Source organism: Phoenix dactylifera, unplaced genomic scaffold, assembly GCF_009389715.1.
Source record: "Phoenix dactylifera cultivar Barhee BC4 unplaced genomic scaffold, palm_55x_up_171113_PBpolish2nd_filt_p 000352F, whole genome shotgun sequence".
Lineage (NCBI taxonomy): Eukaryota > Viridiplantae > Streptophyta > Magnoliopsida > Arecales > Arecaceae > Phoenix > Phoenix dactylifera.
Window position 1 is genome coordinate 366772 of NW_024067810.1, and position 18687 is coordinate 385458.

General features: G+C 39.0%; 1 protein-coding gene across 1 annotated transcript; it reads right to left on the reverse strand.

The window, feature by feature from the left end:
- Positions 1–655: 655 nt before the first annotated feature.
- On the reverse strand, positions 656–4140 carry LOC103717399 (LRR receptor kinase SERK2). The gene is made up of 4 exons (XM_008805768.4): positions 3565–4140; positions 2615–2875; positions 1634–2512; positions 656–1384 (listed from the first exon to the last, which is right to left on the reverse strand). Exons 1-4 carry the CDS (start codon positions 4004–4006, stop codon positions 915–917), a joined length of 2052 nt encoding a protein of 683 aa, XP_008803990.2. The 5' UTR covers positions 4007–4140; the 3' UTR covers positions 656–914.
- Between the last annotated feature and the right edge of the window lie 14547 nt (positions 4141–18687).

The window sequence follows — 18687 nt, forward strand, 5'->3', positions numbered from 1 at the left end:
GTGCTGGCAGCGGCTCCTCTGGATGTGTTTCTAATATTAATAAGAAAGTTCTGACTAAGAATATGCAGCGGTTAGCAAGAAAATTGAGTGCCACAGTGGTTAATTCTCTTGGCATGGTTCGTCTCTTCGTTCTTAACCATGCAGAGCTGTTGTGACCTGGAAATCTGACTTAAAAAATAATCTGGCCATAGTGGAGGGATGGATGCTCATGCTTTAAAGAGCTGCTGTTGGATGATGCATGTCTGTGTTCTGTGGATTGGAATATGTAGTAAGCAGAATATAAAGATATGTGGTGAAGATTCGGACATTGAACTGGATTTGTGGCAAAATAATGGATGAAAAGGTTGGAGATGGAGAACTCAGTTGAAGCCTTGAAGTTGGATCATTCATGGATGAGTTTTCAGAGCTAGAAATTACTTTTAGAGCAGGCCCCTGTGAGGAGTGGGTGTAAGATTACTTGAATTGCTGTGGTTGAGAAGGATGGTGAATCCAAGATCTAATGTGCTCGGTTAACGCTGCATATGAAAAAGACCTCCAAAAGTATAGGTGTTGTGACAACTATTTCGACTTGATCACGTTTGCATGCGCCATATGCGACCTAGCTAACGTGTTCCTCCATGCAATCTTGCTAACTTACGTAGGGACAACATACAACTTGCACATGAACTGCCAAACTAGGATTTAGACAAACAAAACAAAAGGTAACTACAGCTGCAATCATCTGACTCTAATCTCGCTCGAGGCCTAACATGTTCCTCCATCCAAGGGTCGATGGATGGCAATGGAGAGACATATATTACATAACTTAAGGTTCCTCATTTGAGGACAACAATTTGCTTCATCCCTGAAGACAAGGAATCCGAGTACAGGTTAGGATAGGAGGATGAGGACCACCACCTCCACCTCAACACGGATCAGTAACCAATGCTTAGTTGTTGAAGCACCGCATCCATCGTAGGCCTCTGGCTTGGTGCCTCACTTGTGCAGAGCAAGGCAATTCCTGCCAGCTTTGCTGCCTCTGGTTTGGAGAAGTTTCCATTAAGATTTTCATCGAGGAGGTTTTCAAGCTTGCCCGACTCCGGATTGAGTCGCAGGTGGGAGACACTGCTCTTCCCTGTAAGGATTTGGAATACAAGGACTCCAAACGCATAGACATCACTCTTTTCTGTGAACCGGCCGGTGGTGGTATATTCAGGGGCCAAGTAACCCATGGCAGCACTGGCTTTCAGGGTGGAGAAGACGACATCATCGGCCAAGAGTTTGTGCAGACCGGAGCCGGAGAGTCGAGGAAAGAAGTGATGATCGATGAGGACCTTTTCGGCTGATATGTTTTGGTGCACGAGAGCAGGCTTGTTTGCCCGATTGCTGTGTAAATACTCAATGCCTGGATCAGCAGCAAACAAAGCAACCAAATCCAGTTAGGTTTGCTGCAGAGAGAGATCCTACTGATTCAATCAAAGTCGAGAAGCTTAAGAAAAACAAAATTGAAGTGAAAAAAAAAAAAAAATCATCATGGATGCTGGTAACTGCTAATGAAGAGTCAGCACCAACGTAATCTCCATACCACGTCAAGTTAATGCATTGAAACATGATAGCTAAGAATTAAGGCAAAGAAGAGGTTCAAATATAATACCTTTGGCAATGCCTTTGATGATGGATACTCTCCTAGGCCAGTCTAGAACCCTACCATTGACATTATCCTTGACATCCAGATACTGTGATAGGCTCCCATTTGACACAAAATCATAGACAAGGAAGCACTCCCCTCTCCCTCTAGAGCAGCAAAAGCCCCTGAATCCAATAAGATTCTCATGCTGCAACAAAGTTAGCATCTTCAACCCCTTCAAGAATTCGGCCTCCTCCGATCTACAGCTTGTCTTGTTGATGCTCTTAATGGCGACCGCAGTCCCGTCTCGCAAGACGCCCTTATAAGTTGCAGCAAAGTTGCTCCTCTCAAGCAGGTTCACCTCTGAAAAGTACTGAGTTGCACACTCCACCTCCTCGAGATTGAATCGAAAGCTCTGCGAAACCTCCTGTGAGAACCCAGCACCACTTCTCCCATCAGCCAAAGGATCCCATCCATTGGAGTACTCCAGGCTGATAAGTGGGGAGCCACCCTTTCGACAGAATTCCTTGGGCTGGTCGGTGCTCAGCCGGCTCTCTGCAACCTCCAGCGCACTTCCGATCTTCTGCTTCCGGCGCCGATGGAGTGCGAAGGCTGATAAACCGATAACCATCCCTCCAACTGCAACGGCGACTACTCCGATAGCAACATTTACTGCTGAGGATTTTGAAGAGTTTGAGCAGTGGGAGTCATGGCAATGTGCACTTAAGTTAGCTGATCGAGGAATTTCCGGCGGCGGCCTCGGACCGGTGGAATCGGGTCCGAAGGGTTCAGGTTTGCTGGGCTTGAGGATATCATCCGAAGAGCAGACTTCCAGGGAGGCAAATCCAACTCCACAGAGACCTGTATTGTTCCTGTACTGGAATCCTTCGTTCAGTCTCTTTAAATCTTCATCCAGATGAAAAAGTATGGGTCTCAGTTTAGTAAGAACTCAACTTGGGCAAGCAGGGAAGAATCAAATGTGAACAGAAGGAAGGAAGTGAGAGTTACCAGAAGGGACGCTGCCGGAGAGGGAGTTATTCCGAAGATCGAATACGGCCAGCCGAGGAAGCTGAGCTACCTTCACAGGGATTGAACCAAAGAGATTATTGAAGCTCAAATCCAACCTCATCAACTGAGCTAAATCTCCCAGAGTGGCTGGAATAGCTCCAGTTAAGTGATTAGATTGCAAAGCGAGAACAGTGAGCTTCTTCAAGAGCCCCAGCTGGGGAGGTATACTCCCTGTCAACTGGTTATAGCACAGCTGCAGCACTACAAATAGAGAAGGAAAGATGGGAAGAAATGAGTATAAGAAAGGGCTGAAGGTTACGAGGAAAAAACAAAGCTTTATTAGTTTTAGCCGATCAACTACAGTGAAAGAGCAAAAAATCAAAACAAGAGTTTAAATGAAAAGATTGCAAGGAAAACCCAAATGCACCATCAAAATCTATTTTTTCTCTTACTTCAAATAAAAACTAGGCAGAGTTGCAAAGCTTTTTTAGTTTTAGCCGAACAACTACCTGCGAAGTGCTAAAATTAAAACAAGAAGGTAATCCCTGTCAGAAAAAGATGCAAGAAAACATAAATCCACCATCAAAATCTTTTTTTTTTTCTCTACCTTTAACTAAGAGTTAAAGAAGAGTGGTGCAATCTCATTAAAAAATACAAAAATAAACAACAAATGAGAGACAAAGGAGGAGGAGAAGCCAAAGCTCAACAGTAAAGCTGAAGTCTTTCCGAGGAGAAACTACAGAGGAAGAGAGAAAGTCCAAAACCCAGCTCAGAATACGTTAAATGAACTGAAATCTTTGAAAAAAATCGAAACTTTTGTCCACGTTTTAAATCACTGATTCCCCACAGAAACCTCATAAGAACCAAAAACCCAGCAGCGGAAATGCGCCGAAACCCAAGATTTGACCTCACTTCTAGTACTCGCTAACTTCTCTCGGCTCCGAACTCACCTTGGAGGCTCGCCATTTTGCCGATCTCCACAGGAATACGCCCAGAGAGGTTGTTGACGTTGAGGTAGAGATCGAAGAGGTCGGTGAGGTTAGAGATTTCTCTGGGTATCTCCCCTCTGAGAGCATTGTAGTGGAGGTAGAGCCCCGAGAGGTACCGGAGCTCAGCCACCGCCGGCGAGATGAACCCGGAGAGGCCCTTCCCCTGGAGCGAGATGTTGGCCACTTTACCGTGCTCGTTGCACGCCACCCCCTCGAAGTCTCCCCGGCAAGGGTCCCCCTCGCTTGTCCACGAGGCTAGAATCCTCCCCTCCGGGTCCAGCACCGCCTTGACATGCATGAGAGCTCTCAGCTCTGCATTTTCCTGAACAGCCCTGGGGTGGTGAAGGAGAAGAGAGAGGAGAAGTAGAAGAGAGAAGCCACGGAGAAGAGGAACCGATTCCATTGGCCCAAACCAAGCAAAGGAGGTAAAAGAGGCACCTTTATCTCTATATGTCTCTCAACGGTGAGAGAGATGAAAGCTGGGAAGGTTGCATTAAAGAATAAGGCCAAAGGACTGAAGGAGAAGACGTAGTGGACAACACTTTTTAGAAATAGAGAGAGAGAGAGAGTAGTTCAAAGAAATAAAAATAAAAATATTTTTTTTTATAGAGATACCTCTAAATATCAAATTTTGTATAAGTATACTATCAAACTTAATATTTATATATATATATTTCCGTAAAACACTTATTCTGCCATTCTATCATTTTTTTTATTTTTATTTTACATATGTACCTATACCATCTAATAGTAGATTAATAGTTTGAAATTAAAATAACTAAAATAATTTTAATAAATAAATGTAAAAAGAAATATTTATAACATGATCGCGATGGAGAAAAAAAAGTAATTTTAAATTTTTATTTTATTTTTAATTAAAATAAATATGGTTTTATTAACGGTGTTAGAAGAATTGTTATATTAGAAGTATTTGTGCAAAAACAGTATCTCATAAGAGTATGAAAATAAATATAAATTTAAGAGAATCTTCATGCCAAAAAAATCTTAAAAATAATTAAGACTGCATTTAGATGGCAAATAGCTTATTGATATTAATCTAATCAATAGATAAAATTGTTGACTATTTGATTGCTATCCACCATGCACTGTTAATTACAATCTTACAAAAAATTTAAAAAAAAAAATAATACAGTATACTTTCCAGCTATAAAAGTGATAAAGTAAATAGAGACCCCTTCAAAATAATATTATTTTTTTGGTCCGCTGATTGTAACATTTTGTTAGCTATTAAAAAAAAACAGAGAAGATAATCAGTGAGTCTTTCAAAAAAATTAAAATAAAAAAAATAGATGGATAGATTACTACACAACGATCAGATGATGTCGACCGTCTGATTGGAAATTGGTCTCCGGAAGTCCCTTAAGAAAAATTGAGTATATGTTGTGCATAGGTAAAGTAGTAGTTATTTGGATCTCCTTGGCACTTTTTGGAATGGAATGCATTTATAAATATCTTTCGCATTAATATTTTATCTTTAAACATATTATATTATATTATATATTATTATTATTAATATTATAGGATTACAAATATTTTATGAATAAAAATATAAAAATTATTTTATCAGTTGATGAAAAATAATTTATCCATTTTTTAGGTGGATAAATTTTCCTATCTGTTCTATAAATAAACACTGCCCATCTAAAGATAATTTTTGGAAGAGTCATCTAAAACACTTCATGGTTGTTTTTTTTAGATATTTCCATACTAAAATGGTATGGATTATCTCTTTTAGCAAAAAATAATTTTAAAATATAAATTAATTAATTAATAAAAAAATAATTTTTTTAATTATCTTCCGCGATTTTTTTGGAAGAGTGCTAAGACTAGTTCTTGTGACTCAAAGAGAGAGGGACGGCAATTTTCCATTTTTGACCCACGTTTCGTACAAATTTACACGAATACCCTTTCCGAGGACCGTACTTTTTTTTTCCAGGTCTGGGCTGTCCCTCGAAGTAAAATCTTGGTTCTTTCAACAAATCTTGGTTCTTTCAACAAAATTTGAATCTAACGTTTCAAAGTAACGACTGTTAGAGAAGACTAAACTATTATTCTTGTTTTCTTTGATCATGATGACCAATAACACTAACCATGGCAACCATTATAATCTTCTTTCACAAAATTGCAATCGATCTCACAAACTATTGAAAATTTTTATCTTAGAGAGACTGCTTTACCCAATAAGAGATCTTCTAAATTATGATCTTCATTCCATAAAACCTTTTATTTTTAAAATTAATTAAAAAAATATTTTATACTAATTAAATATTACAATAGGAAACTAATAATATCATAATGACATTATTTGATTCTAGATATCCGAATTTTAAAGGTGATATTTAGCCAGATGACCAATAAAATTGTATCGACTAAAACACATCATTTTTGCTATAGCATCATTTCTACCATTTTACCACTAAATGGTGTCTATTTCGAACAATAGTTCTTGATGACTGCTACTTGGAACATTAAATAAAAACTAATCTTTCAAAGACTAATCAAGATAAAATAACTCTTTATCTATAGCAAACAGAGCATTTAAAAAAATTAATTTAAAAAAAAAAATCATTAATATACTTGTTATAATATTGAATGTTTATTTTGCTGGCTCTGGGTGCAGAGTTGTAATGGAAATCTCTGACGCTGTGTCCCCCAATCTGAAACGAAGGCCAGCCTCTCACATGAGTTTGGCATTCAAAGTCACACTGGTTAAAATGTTGTCCATTTCTATAGACTGTTCCCACTACCCAAAACAAGAGTAAAACAATCGCCACCCTTGGAATTGTGTGATGGATGAAAGGACTATCGTTTGATCCAAGTAATTGACAAGTGGGGCTTGGACAAGAAGTTGGATCTAGCCGGGGTCCCTGTGGAGGTCCACTGATGGACCTTGTTGTGGAATTCATCATTTAGAGGAAGAAAGGTGAGGTCAGGAAAAGTCCATTGGGTATCAATAGTTTAATTATTTTTTGAACTAATGGAGTCATAAAGACATGATCTTGTCTTTATAATTGTTTAAGAGATGGTACTGTTTGTAATTATTCTCTAATCGTGGTTTAGCAATATTCTAGTCCTCCTTGGCCACTTTCAGAGGCTGGATGGTTTGGTGGCTGAGAAATGCAGCAGTGAATCAATAGTATACTGGTTGCCGAAACAAAAAATCAATCCATGACATCTGATTTTTATAGCACCTTTTAAAGTATCTTGGATCTTGTTTTAGAGAAAATGGTAAATTTATCCCTCATTCAACTTTTGATTTTAAAAGCCTTTTTAGAAGGGAAAAAAAAATAAGGCTCCAGAGCTGTTGGTGGACTATAAAGCACTTTCTGACCCTTCAAAAATATTTTTGGATGGAATAAAAGTATTTAGTAAAAAAAATCGAAAAGCTATTTTAGTTTTGTCAAAAAGCTGAAAACATACTTAGGAGAAGCTTCAAAATGGATTTCAAAAAAGTACTTTTAGCACGTACCGAAAAACTGTTTTAGATTTATAATTTTTTTAGACCAAAATACTTATGATAAAATTATATAATAATAGGAAGTGTCCCTTTATATCATAATGCATGAAGAAAAAAAATATACAGAAGCCTCAACAAATAAGGAATCCTAATCAATCTTGGCTTTCTTTTTTGCCATGTGATAAATATATGACTTATTTTGAGCCCACAAATATTTGAGCCAAATTTTACCATCTCAAAATAAAGTACAAGTTCATCTCATCTCAATCCTAGAAATTTTGTACAAGCTTAAAAGTAGGTCCATATAGTTATCTTGAGCTGTAAAACTTACTTACATTGACTCAAAATAATCTTTTGTATACAATATTTGTAAAATTTAAATTAAGTATTTTTGACCCTATAAAATTTTCTTGGCTATTGTATAACTAAAAATGCTATTGGAGTCACCACTCCCTTATTGTCTACCTATTTGTTTAATTAATACAAAAATACTGTACAATAGATGAGGATTCATTGCATCCTAAAAGCTTAACATATATTTTTTTATATATCTCTTATTGATGAGATAAATAAAATTTTAAGTAAAATAATATTTTTTTTAATACAACAGCTACTCATATGGCTTTAATATGAGTACAACCAACAAAGTTAAAAAAAAAAAGATTGCATGATAGGGGGATGGCTACGAAATAAGTTCAAAAAAAAAATTTGGAGTGCTGAATAACAACTTTTCATGAAAGCCATTCTGGTTCGAAGATTTTTAATTTTTAGTTGGATAAATCTTAAATATAATTTTTAAATTTTGAAAAACACTGTGAATGTGTGCTCGGCGTATGGGGAAACGGCCTGCTTTGGAATTTGGTGATTTATGGGAATTTGTGCGAGCCTCATCGGGAGGAAGGAAGGAAGCGAAAGAAACGATCCCGTAGGATGTCGTTACTTGGAGGACGGGGATTAAAATAGGAAATCATTGGGGGTTGGGACTGGAAATGGACACCAGGAAGTGGACGCTTTTTGAGGCTCTGATCGCCCATCTTTTTGGATTCCCGTGCGGTATCGGCTCGTGAGGAACTTTGGAATCCTATGGAGGGTTTGCATGTTGTGGAAAATATTGTAGAAAAGAGGACACAAGGAGCAAAGAAAAGACCAAAAATGACCGTCTCCTCCGGTTCTATAATTATTATAAATATCCCATAATCCCCATTGTATCGCATAATGAAGACAGATTTTCCTACCAACCAAGACAATATTATACTATTTAAAAAACACACCACCAGATGAAGATTGGAGGTTACGCGCATCATCTTAGAGAAAGATTCAGTCACAGTAATCGACTGGATACGGAAAGAGGGATAAAAGTCCTCTACTTTATGACATTCGGTTGATACTGAGGAACTGTAGCGCCTTTCAGGCAGTGCACGTTTGTCGAAAAATGAATAAGACCGCAGACTAGGTAGCCTCCTACGCTGCCACTCCAAAAGGATACTTTGGCCACACTAGGAGGTCCCTCTCGTACCTGAGCTAGGTTATAGTTCTTCATTCTGCCAGCTGCTCCTACACTAGAATAGGATGAGCAGCTGTTGTACACAAAAAAAAAAAGAAAAAAAAAAAAGAAAAGAAGAAGCAGCAGCAGCAGCAGCATACACACACAAAATTCTCTCTCTATGTTATAAAAAAATAATTTTTTTCCTACGGGAACGATGGTTGTAAGAGAAAGTGGACCAATATAAAGTAGGACACACGGATGATGGGTACATTTCCATGGGCATATATGATCCGGACTCCCATTCTTGGCCTCAGCAGCATGACCACAGCAATGAAGTGGTAGGGCCTTGTCTGTGTCTCGGGCTCTTTCATCACTGCCTTTCACTGCTTCTGCCAAGAAAAGGGCCTCCCCCTCCCCTCAATAAGTCACTTGAGCACAAACCAACCTAACAAGGGGATTAAAGGACATGATCATTACTTGGGAGATTAGTCATCTTGAGTCCATGGGAAATCATAAACGAGCCATAGAATTTAATCAAAAAGGTAGCAGAGATGTGACTAATATCAGTTTGTGACCATCCATCCATGTCATGTTATTGTTCCAGAACTCTGATGTTTTTTATTTGGTGTGAAGATGAACCCTATGGACTTTTCAGGCATGTTGGATATTTGGATGTCAAACTTTTTTTATGTCTAATATGTTGTTGCCATAATTATTATTATTATTGGTAACAGAGAGTGAAAATTCACTATAATCACACTATCATGATGGAAATTCATTAATATATACAATACTTGTATTACTTTTCATTGCGTTATCTGCTTAGTCGCGACTACAAAAGAAGGAATAACTCCCGGCGCTTTTTTTTGCCTCTACCGACGCTTATAAGCGTCGGCGAATTCCCAGCCCACGCTTCGCAAAGCGTGGCTCAGACGTCGGGCAGGTGGGCGTGGGTCGGGTTTAACCCGACGCGTTAAAAAAGCGTCGTTGGTCTATGCCGACGCTTTTAAGCGTCGTTCCTTTTATCATACTCCGACGCTTATAAGCGTCGGCGATAAGGGTTGCTTTTCCCGACGCTTTTAAGCGTCGTTTCTTCTATCAGACTCCGGGAAGAAGGGTTGGTTACTACGGGTTTAGTCCGACGCTTAAAAGCGTCGTTAAAGGCTTGCTTTTACCTTAAACTTTGTCAAATAAATGTCTACAGAACAAAACATCAGCAGGAAAGTATGGCTTTAATTTATTGATAAAAGTAAATTTTACTTCAGCGTGAGGGTCATACCACGGATCCTGAAATGACTTCCTGTACTAGACGGAAGAGAAGACACTGAGGTTCGAAGAAATCAAATCTGCATCACTTCTCTGCTTGTTAGTCCATTCAGAAAATAATCCTATAGTATGATCAGCAGAATTCTCTGAGCTGTTACCTTGGTTCAAAGCTAAGAGAAACAAGGCTAAAACTATATCATTCTCAAATGCAACTTCAGCAAGACAAACTACTGTGACAATTAATAAATGTTAAAAGAGAGTATGAGGATCACTTACCTCAGACGACCGCCGAGTAGCTAGGGCTCGGGATGGAGGTTTGATGTCGGCGCGCAGCTAGGGCTTCGACCGAGAGAGGATGAGGAGAGGGGGCCGGGCGAGCGTTAAAGACAAGAAGAAAACAAACAGGAGGAGGAGGAGGAGGAAGAGAAGGAGGAGGAGGAGGCTTACCTCAGACGACGGCGAGGTCGACGGCGGCGGAGAAGCGGAATCTTCGATCGCCGATCGAGGCTACGGATGGAGGTGAGATCAGTTTGCAAGCCCTGAAAACAAAGAAGAGGAGGAGGACGAGGAGGAGGAGGAGGAGGAGGAGAAGGAGGAGGCTTACCTCAGAGAAGGAGGAGGAAGACGGCAGCGGGGAAGCCACGGATCGCGACGGAGCTGAGAAGTCGGCGATGGAGCTAGGGCATCGACTGACTCGACCGATAGAAAATGGAGGAGACGGGGCCGGGTGGGGGGTTTAATGTTTCCTAACGACGCTTTTAAGCGTCGTAGATTCTAAATATTTGACCGACGCATCAACGCGTTGTCGTTTCTTTGGATTTACCGACGCTTACTAAAAACGTCGGCAAAGGTTGGGCTGGGCCAAACTTTCCCGACGCTTTCCCTAGCGTCGGGAAAACACAGTCCCCAACACTCCCATTCGTTGTAGTGTAAGGTTTCTAACGACGCTTATAAGCGTCGTTGTTTCTTAAACTTATAACGACGCTTTATAGCGTCGTTGTTTGTTTCGCTTTTCCAACGCTAACCCAAAGCGTCGGGAAAGGTTAGCTGTGAGCCAACCTTTACCGACGCTTTCCCCTAGCGTCGGGAAAAGTAAGTCGGCAAAACCAACATTTGTTGTAGTGTCGTAGTCGCTATTCTTTTCAAATTTGATTCAAGAATTTCCCATATGAAATCCAAGAAAAATCAAGATATCTTAAGCTTCCTAAACTTTCAAATTTTTTAGTGTGGTCAGCATAGCTTTTGGTTTATATAATCCTTAATGCATTACAAGTTGTGTGCAAAAAAAAATTATTGAAGGGAACAGCTTGAAAAAAAGTTTTATATCATCAGGAGCATGCCCTCTGCATCAAGGAGGGCTCACCAACAGTAATGTGATGTATGCATGGACCAAGGGTGCACCCAATAGAAAATCTGCATCTTCTTTGGAGCACAATGCAATCAAGCATGACAAGAATATATATCACTTGCAACTAGGAGTGGTAATTTGATCGGATTTGAGTTGGATTGAGATCATATATCAAAATCCATAGGATGTTCTTAACTCGATCGGCCGGCTAGAAGGTCAAGAATGCCCTACTTGAGCCAGGCTTGCTAACTGTTTCTGTTTGGTCTAGGCATATCAATTTTGGACTTCATATAAGTATACTAATTTCTCAGTAATTTTTGAACTAAATCAAATGATATAACAAAGAAAATAAAATAATAATACAAATCGTAAATCTCTAAATAAATATTACATACTAATTCAAGTTTATAAACAGCTAACAAGTTTATTATTGATCTAATAGCTCATGTTTGCCCCACAAATCTAAATTAAAGATCCATCTGTTCGAATGATCTATATTGTAAAAAATAACAAGAAATTGAAATCTATATATTTTGATAAACTCTAATCTATAGTCAAGTTGGTACAAAAGTGAAAATGTATCAATTGTTCCTATGTAGTAAAATATATGATAGGATATATAAATTAAAAATTCACTTTATAAATTAGAATCGACATATCTTAAAATATATGTGGATTTAAATTCACTAGATTTTGATAAGTAAATCATAGTAAAGCATAGTATCATATTATTAAAGCTATCCATTATGATATTCCCATGATGATTAGTTTAAAGGGCATCAAATATAAGGATTTTGGTTTTTAAGTATTGTTTTAGTGTAGATCTTGTTTAATGGTTGGATCTTGAATTTAGATAGTTCATTAATGATTTTGAATTATTAACTCTTTTTCCAAGGAGTCGAATAAAACAATATAATCTAAATCTATATGTGTGCACCGCACAATAACTCAAATAAGGTTGATTTTGACCATATGATTGGGACCGGGCACTGATGATCTGAGATGGTAGATGTGATCTACTATATATGGCTTGGTGCTTGAGGCTCTTGCCATGTAGTATGGAGAGGGTCAGATATATATAGTATTTCCCCTATATGCAAATATTCTATTTTCATGCTTCAGACCTATGATATACATATGATAATGGAGCAATTTTACTTTTGCACCAAGACGCAGCCTCTTTTCTCTCTAAATTGTTTAATGTCAAAAAATCATGTAATTTAGAGATGCATTGTCCAAGCATCTAGTGGTAAAATATGGATAGTTTAAAAAACACGAGCAACATATATTTTTGATTGTAAGATACATAGATCGAAGATTTTTAAATATTATGTGTGTGCGCACGTATATGTGCATGCGCATGTGAGTATACATATGTGCATGTATGCATACGCGCGCGCGCACGCACATATATATGTATGTATCTATGTATGCATATTATATGTATATGTCCATCCATGATCTATAGATGGTCCATATTGAATGGAATAAAGGACTAGGAATTACACCTAATATAAGGTATACTAAGAAGTGTCAGGTATGCTTGGTTTTGGGTTTTGTTGCCCAGAGATGGTCACCCAAGAAGGGGGTGAATTGGGTGTTTTAAACTTTTTGTCTAATTAAAAACAAAACACACAAGTGTATGCGCTAAAGTAAAGATAAAGCTATAAGCACAGTCAATCGCAAACACGAAGATTTTTAGTGGTTCGGAGCTTCCACTGCTCCTACATCCACTCCCCAAATACTTTTGAGAATTTTACTATAATCCGCGATTACAGTCCGGTAGTTTTGCGAGTGCACTACCCAACTCGTTGTTTTACACCGGGCTAACAACGAACCCTACAATCCCCCAATTTAACCTAGGCTTGGGACGCCTATCCCTTGTTCCAAGTCTCTTGACTGGAACAAGCACAATAAACGAGTGTTTCACAAAGATTTGAAAGCTCTTAAGAAGGCAAATATATCAATGAGAAATAACAAAACTCGGAAGAACCCTTTTTGCCGTTGGAAGCGTGGGTAATGGTGGTTCTTCCGATGTGGATCGCGTTGGATTGAATGTGAGCTTTGAATGCCGAGTGGGAGTGAGTAGTTGAGCACGAAATCAGATGGGAAAGCTTGAATGCACTTGATTTCTCCTCTTGAAAGCACTAACTCCCTTGAACCTCTTTCTCTTTCTTCTCTCTTGAATGATCTTGTGTTAGGTTGGTGAGAAGTTGTTGGAAGGCACTTAAAAAAGCTCCCTTTTATAGCCCAAAAAGCAATAGATCCGTTAGACACAAAAATATGAACGTTTGAAATTCAAACAAACCTGCAAAAGTGTGTCAGTCGCGTCCCAGGCGCTCCGGAGATGTCTCCGCTTGAACGCGAGACGTCTCGACTGTATAAAATTTCTTTTGACGTTGTTTGGAGTCGACTCAGCGCTTTACGGGGTCGTCTCTGAAGAAGAGCAGCTTGAATGCTTGTTTTTCTGTTTTTCTGAGAGAGTCGGCTCGGTACTTTACGGGGACGTCTCGGGATGTTTGCGCTTTTTGCATGGGGACGACTCCGCGACGTCGGGGACGACTCTGTAGTTTTATCACCGAAAAACAAGTCCTCTGGAATCCCCTGAGAGAGTCGACTCCGCACTTTCTGGGGACGTCTCGGGAAGTTTGCTTTTTATGCGTGGGGACGACTCTGCGTCCTTCGGAGACGACTCGCGCGCATCCCTTGAAATTGGTCTTTCTGCCGCCTCTGAGAGAGTCGACTCCGCAAGGTCGGGAGTCGACTCCGACCCTGCGAGACGCCTCGCCAGGTGCCGGGGACGTCTCCAGACGTGCCAATTCTTCCTGTTCGTGCCAGAGACGTCTCTGGGACAAACCGGAGACGTCTCGGCTGTCCCTGATCTGTTTTCTTCATCTCAAAAATTCTTCAATAAATCCTTGAAAAATATGGAAACTTGCCTAGACATTTCTTAACAATATTCTTAATTAAACACCTGAAATCCTCAAATAAATTTTTAAGATAAAGGGAATTATACTCTAGTATTTTGTATTCATCAAAATCCATTAGGGGGTCAACAATCTCCCCCTTTTTGATGATGACAAAACACTGAGTATATGCAAAATTCGAAATTTAAACATATACACAGTATTTGATCAGATGTACAAGTATTGTGTTTTGGTTAGAGCTAGATACAGTGTGCATAATTCAAAATAGTCAACTTTCAGTTCTATCCTTATGCATAAGTATTGATCTTAGTAGCTCTTGAGCAATTTTAGCATATCAACTGAATTTGAATCAAGTTAAAATGTAAATTAATGAAATATTGATGCTAAAGACAATTGAAAGCTAAATACTTTTTGACTCCCCCTTTCTTTTCCAGAAGGGCAATTATCTTAAAGCCAATATTCTTCAATTTTATCTTTTCTAATTCAACTTTTAAGTATGAGTGTAAATTTTGTATTTTGCATTCCATATATTGGTTTCCATATATCCATATATTGGTTTCCATATATTGGTTCTAGGTTCTACTCCCCCTTTTTGTCATCAACAATGAAGGGGACAAATTTTCCTTAAGTACCTAAAATGCAATTCCTATTAGAATTCAGCATTCATATTATGATAAAGCAATCAATGATTTCCAAGTTATTGCCATCCATGAATTCAGCATTCATTTTACTCCCCCTTTGGTTTGGAATTCATTTCAGACTTTTTGAAAACAGTTATCACAAGTTATGCTCCCCCTGTTTCATATGCATTGATAAGTTGGCAGGATAGTGTCAAATTTGAACACTTAAAGTATGTTATGATATTTTTATGGCACATCACAGAATTAGCAGCATACACAAAGTTTGATACTACAGAATTAGAAACATACACAAAGTTTCAAAAGGAAGTGTATGAAATTCATATATCATTGCAATCATTTGAAGTCATTACAAGTTTGAAAAGAAAACCATTACAAGTATTGATTGCTAATACAAAAGAAGTTTCAAATAAGCCTAGGGTTTTACAAAAAGATGAACCCTAGATGTCTACAAAATGTCCTTCACCGGCGACGTTGCTCAATAGCCCTAGCAGCTGCCTCTATAAATCCATTTATTGAATCCAGTAGAGTTCTAAACTGATCTTCCTGAGATTGATGGAAGGCTGCCACTAGTGCTTCAAACTCAAGACTTGCCCTTTCAATTTTTCCTCTAAGTTGGGCAACCACAGTGCCCACATTGCCTCCAGGGCTCGTCAACTCTTGAAGACCATCTGATATGTTCTTCAAGTCAGCCTCTATCTCAATTGATCTTAAAGTTTGACTTGTTCCCACATGAACCAATTCCGATGCTGTAGCTTCTATCTGAACTTTGATTTCCTTCAATTCTTGTAGAAGTGCTTCATGTGAGGTACGGATGGGAGCCAACTCAGCAGAGACTATTGATCTCATCTCTTCCCTCATCTGCTGGCATATCACAGATGCTAGGGTGTGCATCTGCTCATCTGATAGAGTGAATGGCCCACTGACTGGAGGAGGAGGCACTGAGGTGGATGGTCCAGCCGAGCTGGAAGGTACATCAGGAAAAGCCATGGGACTATGTGGAGGTGAGAGGTGGTCAGGCTCCTGATGTGGGATTTCAGGCTCTATGGTTTGGGATTTTCTTTTAGGGGCCTTAACCCAAGACCCGTTTTTCTTGTGAAACTCCATCCTATGTAATGTGCTCTCATTGTAGTAGTTAGTGTTTCTTAAAGGTTTTGCCGGCTCATTTTCTGGAATTGGAACCTTAAAATGTTTGAACAGTAGGGTAAAAATCATCCCATATGGTATGCTAAATCTGGAATACCTATGACATATGGAGATGTAGTTCAACATGAGCCTAGGTAGGTTTAGGGGAATCCCTAGCAAGATATGGTGCATAATAGCTAAGTCTCGCTCCGAAACGAAATCGAAGAGACCTGTTTTTGGAAACAAGACCCGGTTAACTATGCTCAAAAGCAATCTCATTTCGGCATTGAGGTCTTGGGAGTTAACTATGTCAAGAGGGCCGCAGTCCTCTCTTCCTAAAAGTAGGTTTAGGGCAATCTCCCTTTGGGGATGTGAGGTCGGAGCCTCACCGTATTTAGGGATTTGTAATAAGCTAGATAGGATATCCTCATTGATTTCTATCAATGTCCCTCGGACATATCCGGTATACCCCGAGTCCCCTAAGGCCATATTGCTAAACATTTCTCTCACTAGGCCAGGATAGGTTGACATATTTAGGGAACATAGGTATTCCCAACCTTGGGCTCGGAGTCTCTCTCCAATAGAGAACCCCTCACTAGCTAAAAATTGGAAATCAATGTACCTACCCGTGGTTATTGTGCGATTTGCACAGGAGAGGGTCACGGTTGGCGGAGCAACCGGAGGAGACGGCGCGGAAGGCTCTTCCCTCCGTTCCTCATCGTCGTTCGCTACTCTAGGACGCCTCCCACCCATTCGTCTAGCTCTCTTAGGTGCCATGACTTGGAAATCTAGGGAAATGTGGAGAGATTTTGGTTCGGTTTGTGGTGGAGAGCAAATGGAGGCTAGGGTTTGTGTTTTTGTTGGGGACGAAAGAAGATAGCTCGGGTCGGCTCGAGCTGTTTCGACCTAATTTAAAAACTTTCATTCGGTCCCCGAGACGTCTCCGCGACTAATGCGAGACGTCTCGCCGGGGGGACGTCTCTGTGATTTGCCAGAGACGTCTCCGGCACTGAAAAATTTCAGAAAGATTTCTATCTTTTCTCAATTTATTTTATTCAGCCACAATAATCAGCGTGATTTCTTTTGGTGAATATAGAGTGAGTTTCCCTGTGATCCTTCCCTTCAATAATACATCCTATAAAAGTTTGATAATGATTTTTGAATTATCAATATTGAAATGAGGAATGTTTGACTAAATTTCGAATGCCTATGAAATAGGCTCTGAAAATATCTCCATGAAGAGTCCAAGGGAGGGTAACCATCCTCCGGAAAGTCAAACAATTCGTCATCTAACTTTGATAGATTCATGTTTTCACTTATTAGATATTAGGTTTGCTATTTGTGACCTTGAAGTGTATTATTAGTTTGAGTAGCATTCACATGTATCTCTAGAGCTTACAAAACATTGCATTACAAATTCAATCTATTTGCTAGGATCATACAAGCACAAAGCATTCCTTAAAAAGTTGAACCTATCTTTACAGAGGGGCTTTGTAAAGATATCGGCCAATTGATTTTCAGTACATACATACTCAATCATCACATCATTTTTCAGCACATGATCCCTTATAAAGTGATCCCTAATCTCTATGTGTTTTGATTTAGAGTGTTGAACAGAATTTTTTGTTAAATTAATTGCACTTGTATTATCACATCTAATTGGTATGTTGTCCATTTTGATACCGAAATCTTCAAGTTGTTGCTTAATCCAAAGAACTTGGGCACAACAGCTTCCAGCTGCAATGTACTCAGTCTCAGCTGTAGACAAGGCAACTGAATTCTGTTTCTTGCTAAACCAAGAAACCAAATTGGCACCCAAGAATTGACATGTGCCACTTGTGCTTTTTCTGTCGAGTTTGCACCCGGCAAAATCAGCATCGGAATAAGCAATTAAATTTATATCAGATTGTTTAGAATACCATAAGCCTGCATTAGATGTCCCTACTAGATATCTGAATATTCTTTTAACAGCTTGCAAGTGTGATTCCTTAGGACATGCTTGGTATCTAGCACACATGCAAACACTGAATAATATGTCTGGTCTACTAGCAGTAAGGTAAAGTAAAGAACCTATCATACCTCTGTACAATTTGCAGTCTATACTTTTACCTTTTTCATCTTTGTCAAGCTTGCAACTTGAGCCCATGGGTGTGGTGATTTCCTTTGCATCCTTCATCTTGAACTTTTCCAACATTTTCTTGATGTATTTGGACTGACTGATGAAGATGCCTTCCTCTGATTGTTTTATTTGTAGCCCAAGGAAGAAGTTGAGCTCATCCATCATGCTCATTTCAAATTCTCCCTGCATTAGCTTAGCAAACTCTTGACAAAGACTATCATTAGTAGCACCAAAAATTATATCATCCACATAAATTTGCACAAGTAATAAGTCATTCCCTTTTCTTTTAATGAAGAGGGTTTTGTCTACATTTCCTCTCTTAAACTTATTTTCAATTAGGAAATTACTTAATCTTTCATACCATGCCCTAGGGGCTTGCTTAAATCCATACAATGCTTTATGCAATTTAAAAACATAATCTGGATGTAAGTGGTTCTCAAAATCTGGAGGTTGTCCTACATAAACTTCCTCCATTATATAACCATTTAAAAATGCACTTTTTACATCCATTTGATAGAGTTTGAAATTCATGAAGCATGCATATGCCAAAAGTAGTCTAATAGCCTCTAACCTAGCAACAGGAGCAAAAGTTTCATCAAAATCTATCCCTTCCTCCTAATTATATCCTTTGGCTACTAGCCTAGCTTTGTTTCTTATTACTATTCCATCTTCATCTAGTTTATTCCTATATACCCAC

Coding starts and splice junctions, on each gene's coding strand:
- LOC103717399 (XM_008805768.4), bottom strand. CDS start 4,006: ATGGAATCGGTTCCTCTTCTCCGTGGCTTCTCTCTTCTACTTCTCCTC. Junction 2,876..3,564: donor CAAAATGGCGAGCCTCCAAG/GTGAGTTCGGAG, acceptor CTCTATTTGTAG/TGCTGCAGCTGTGCTATAAC. Junction 2,513..2,614: donor CTCCGGCAGCGTCCCTTCTG/GTAACTCTCACT, acceptor ATCTGGATGAAG/ATTTAAAGAGACTGAACGAA.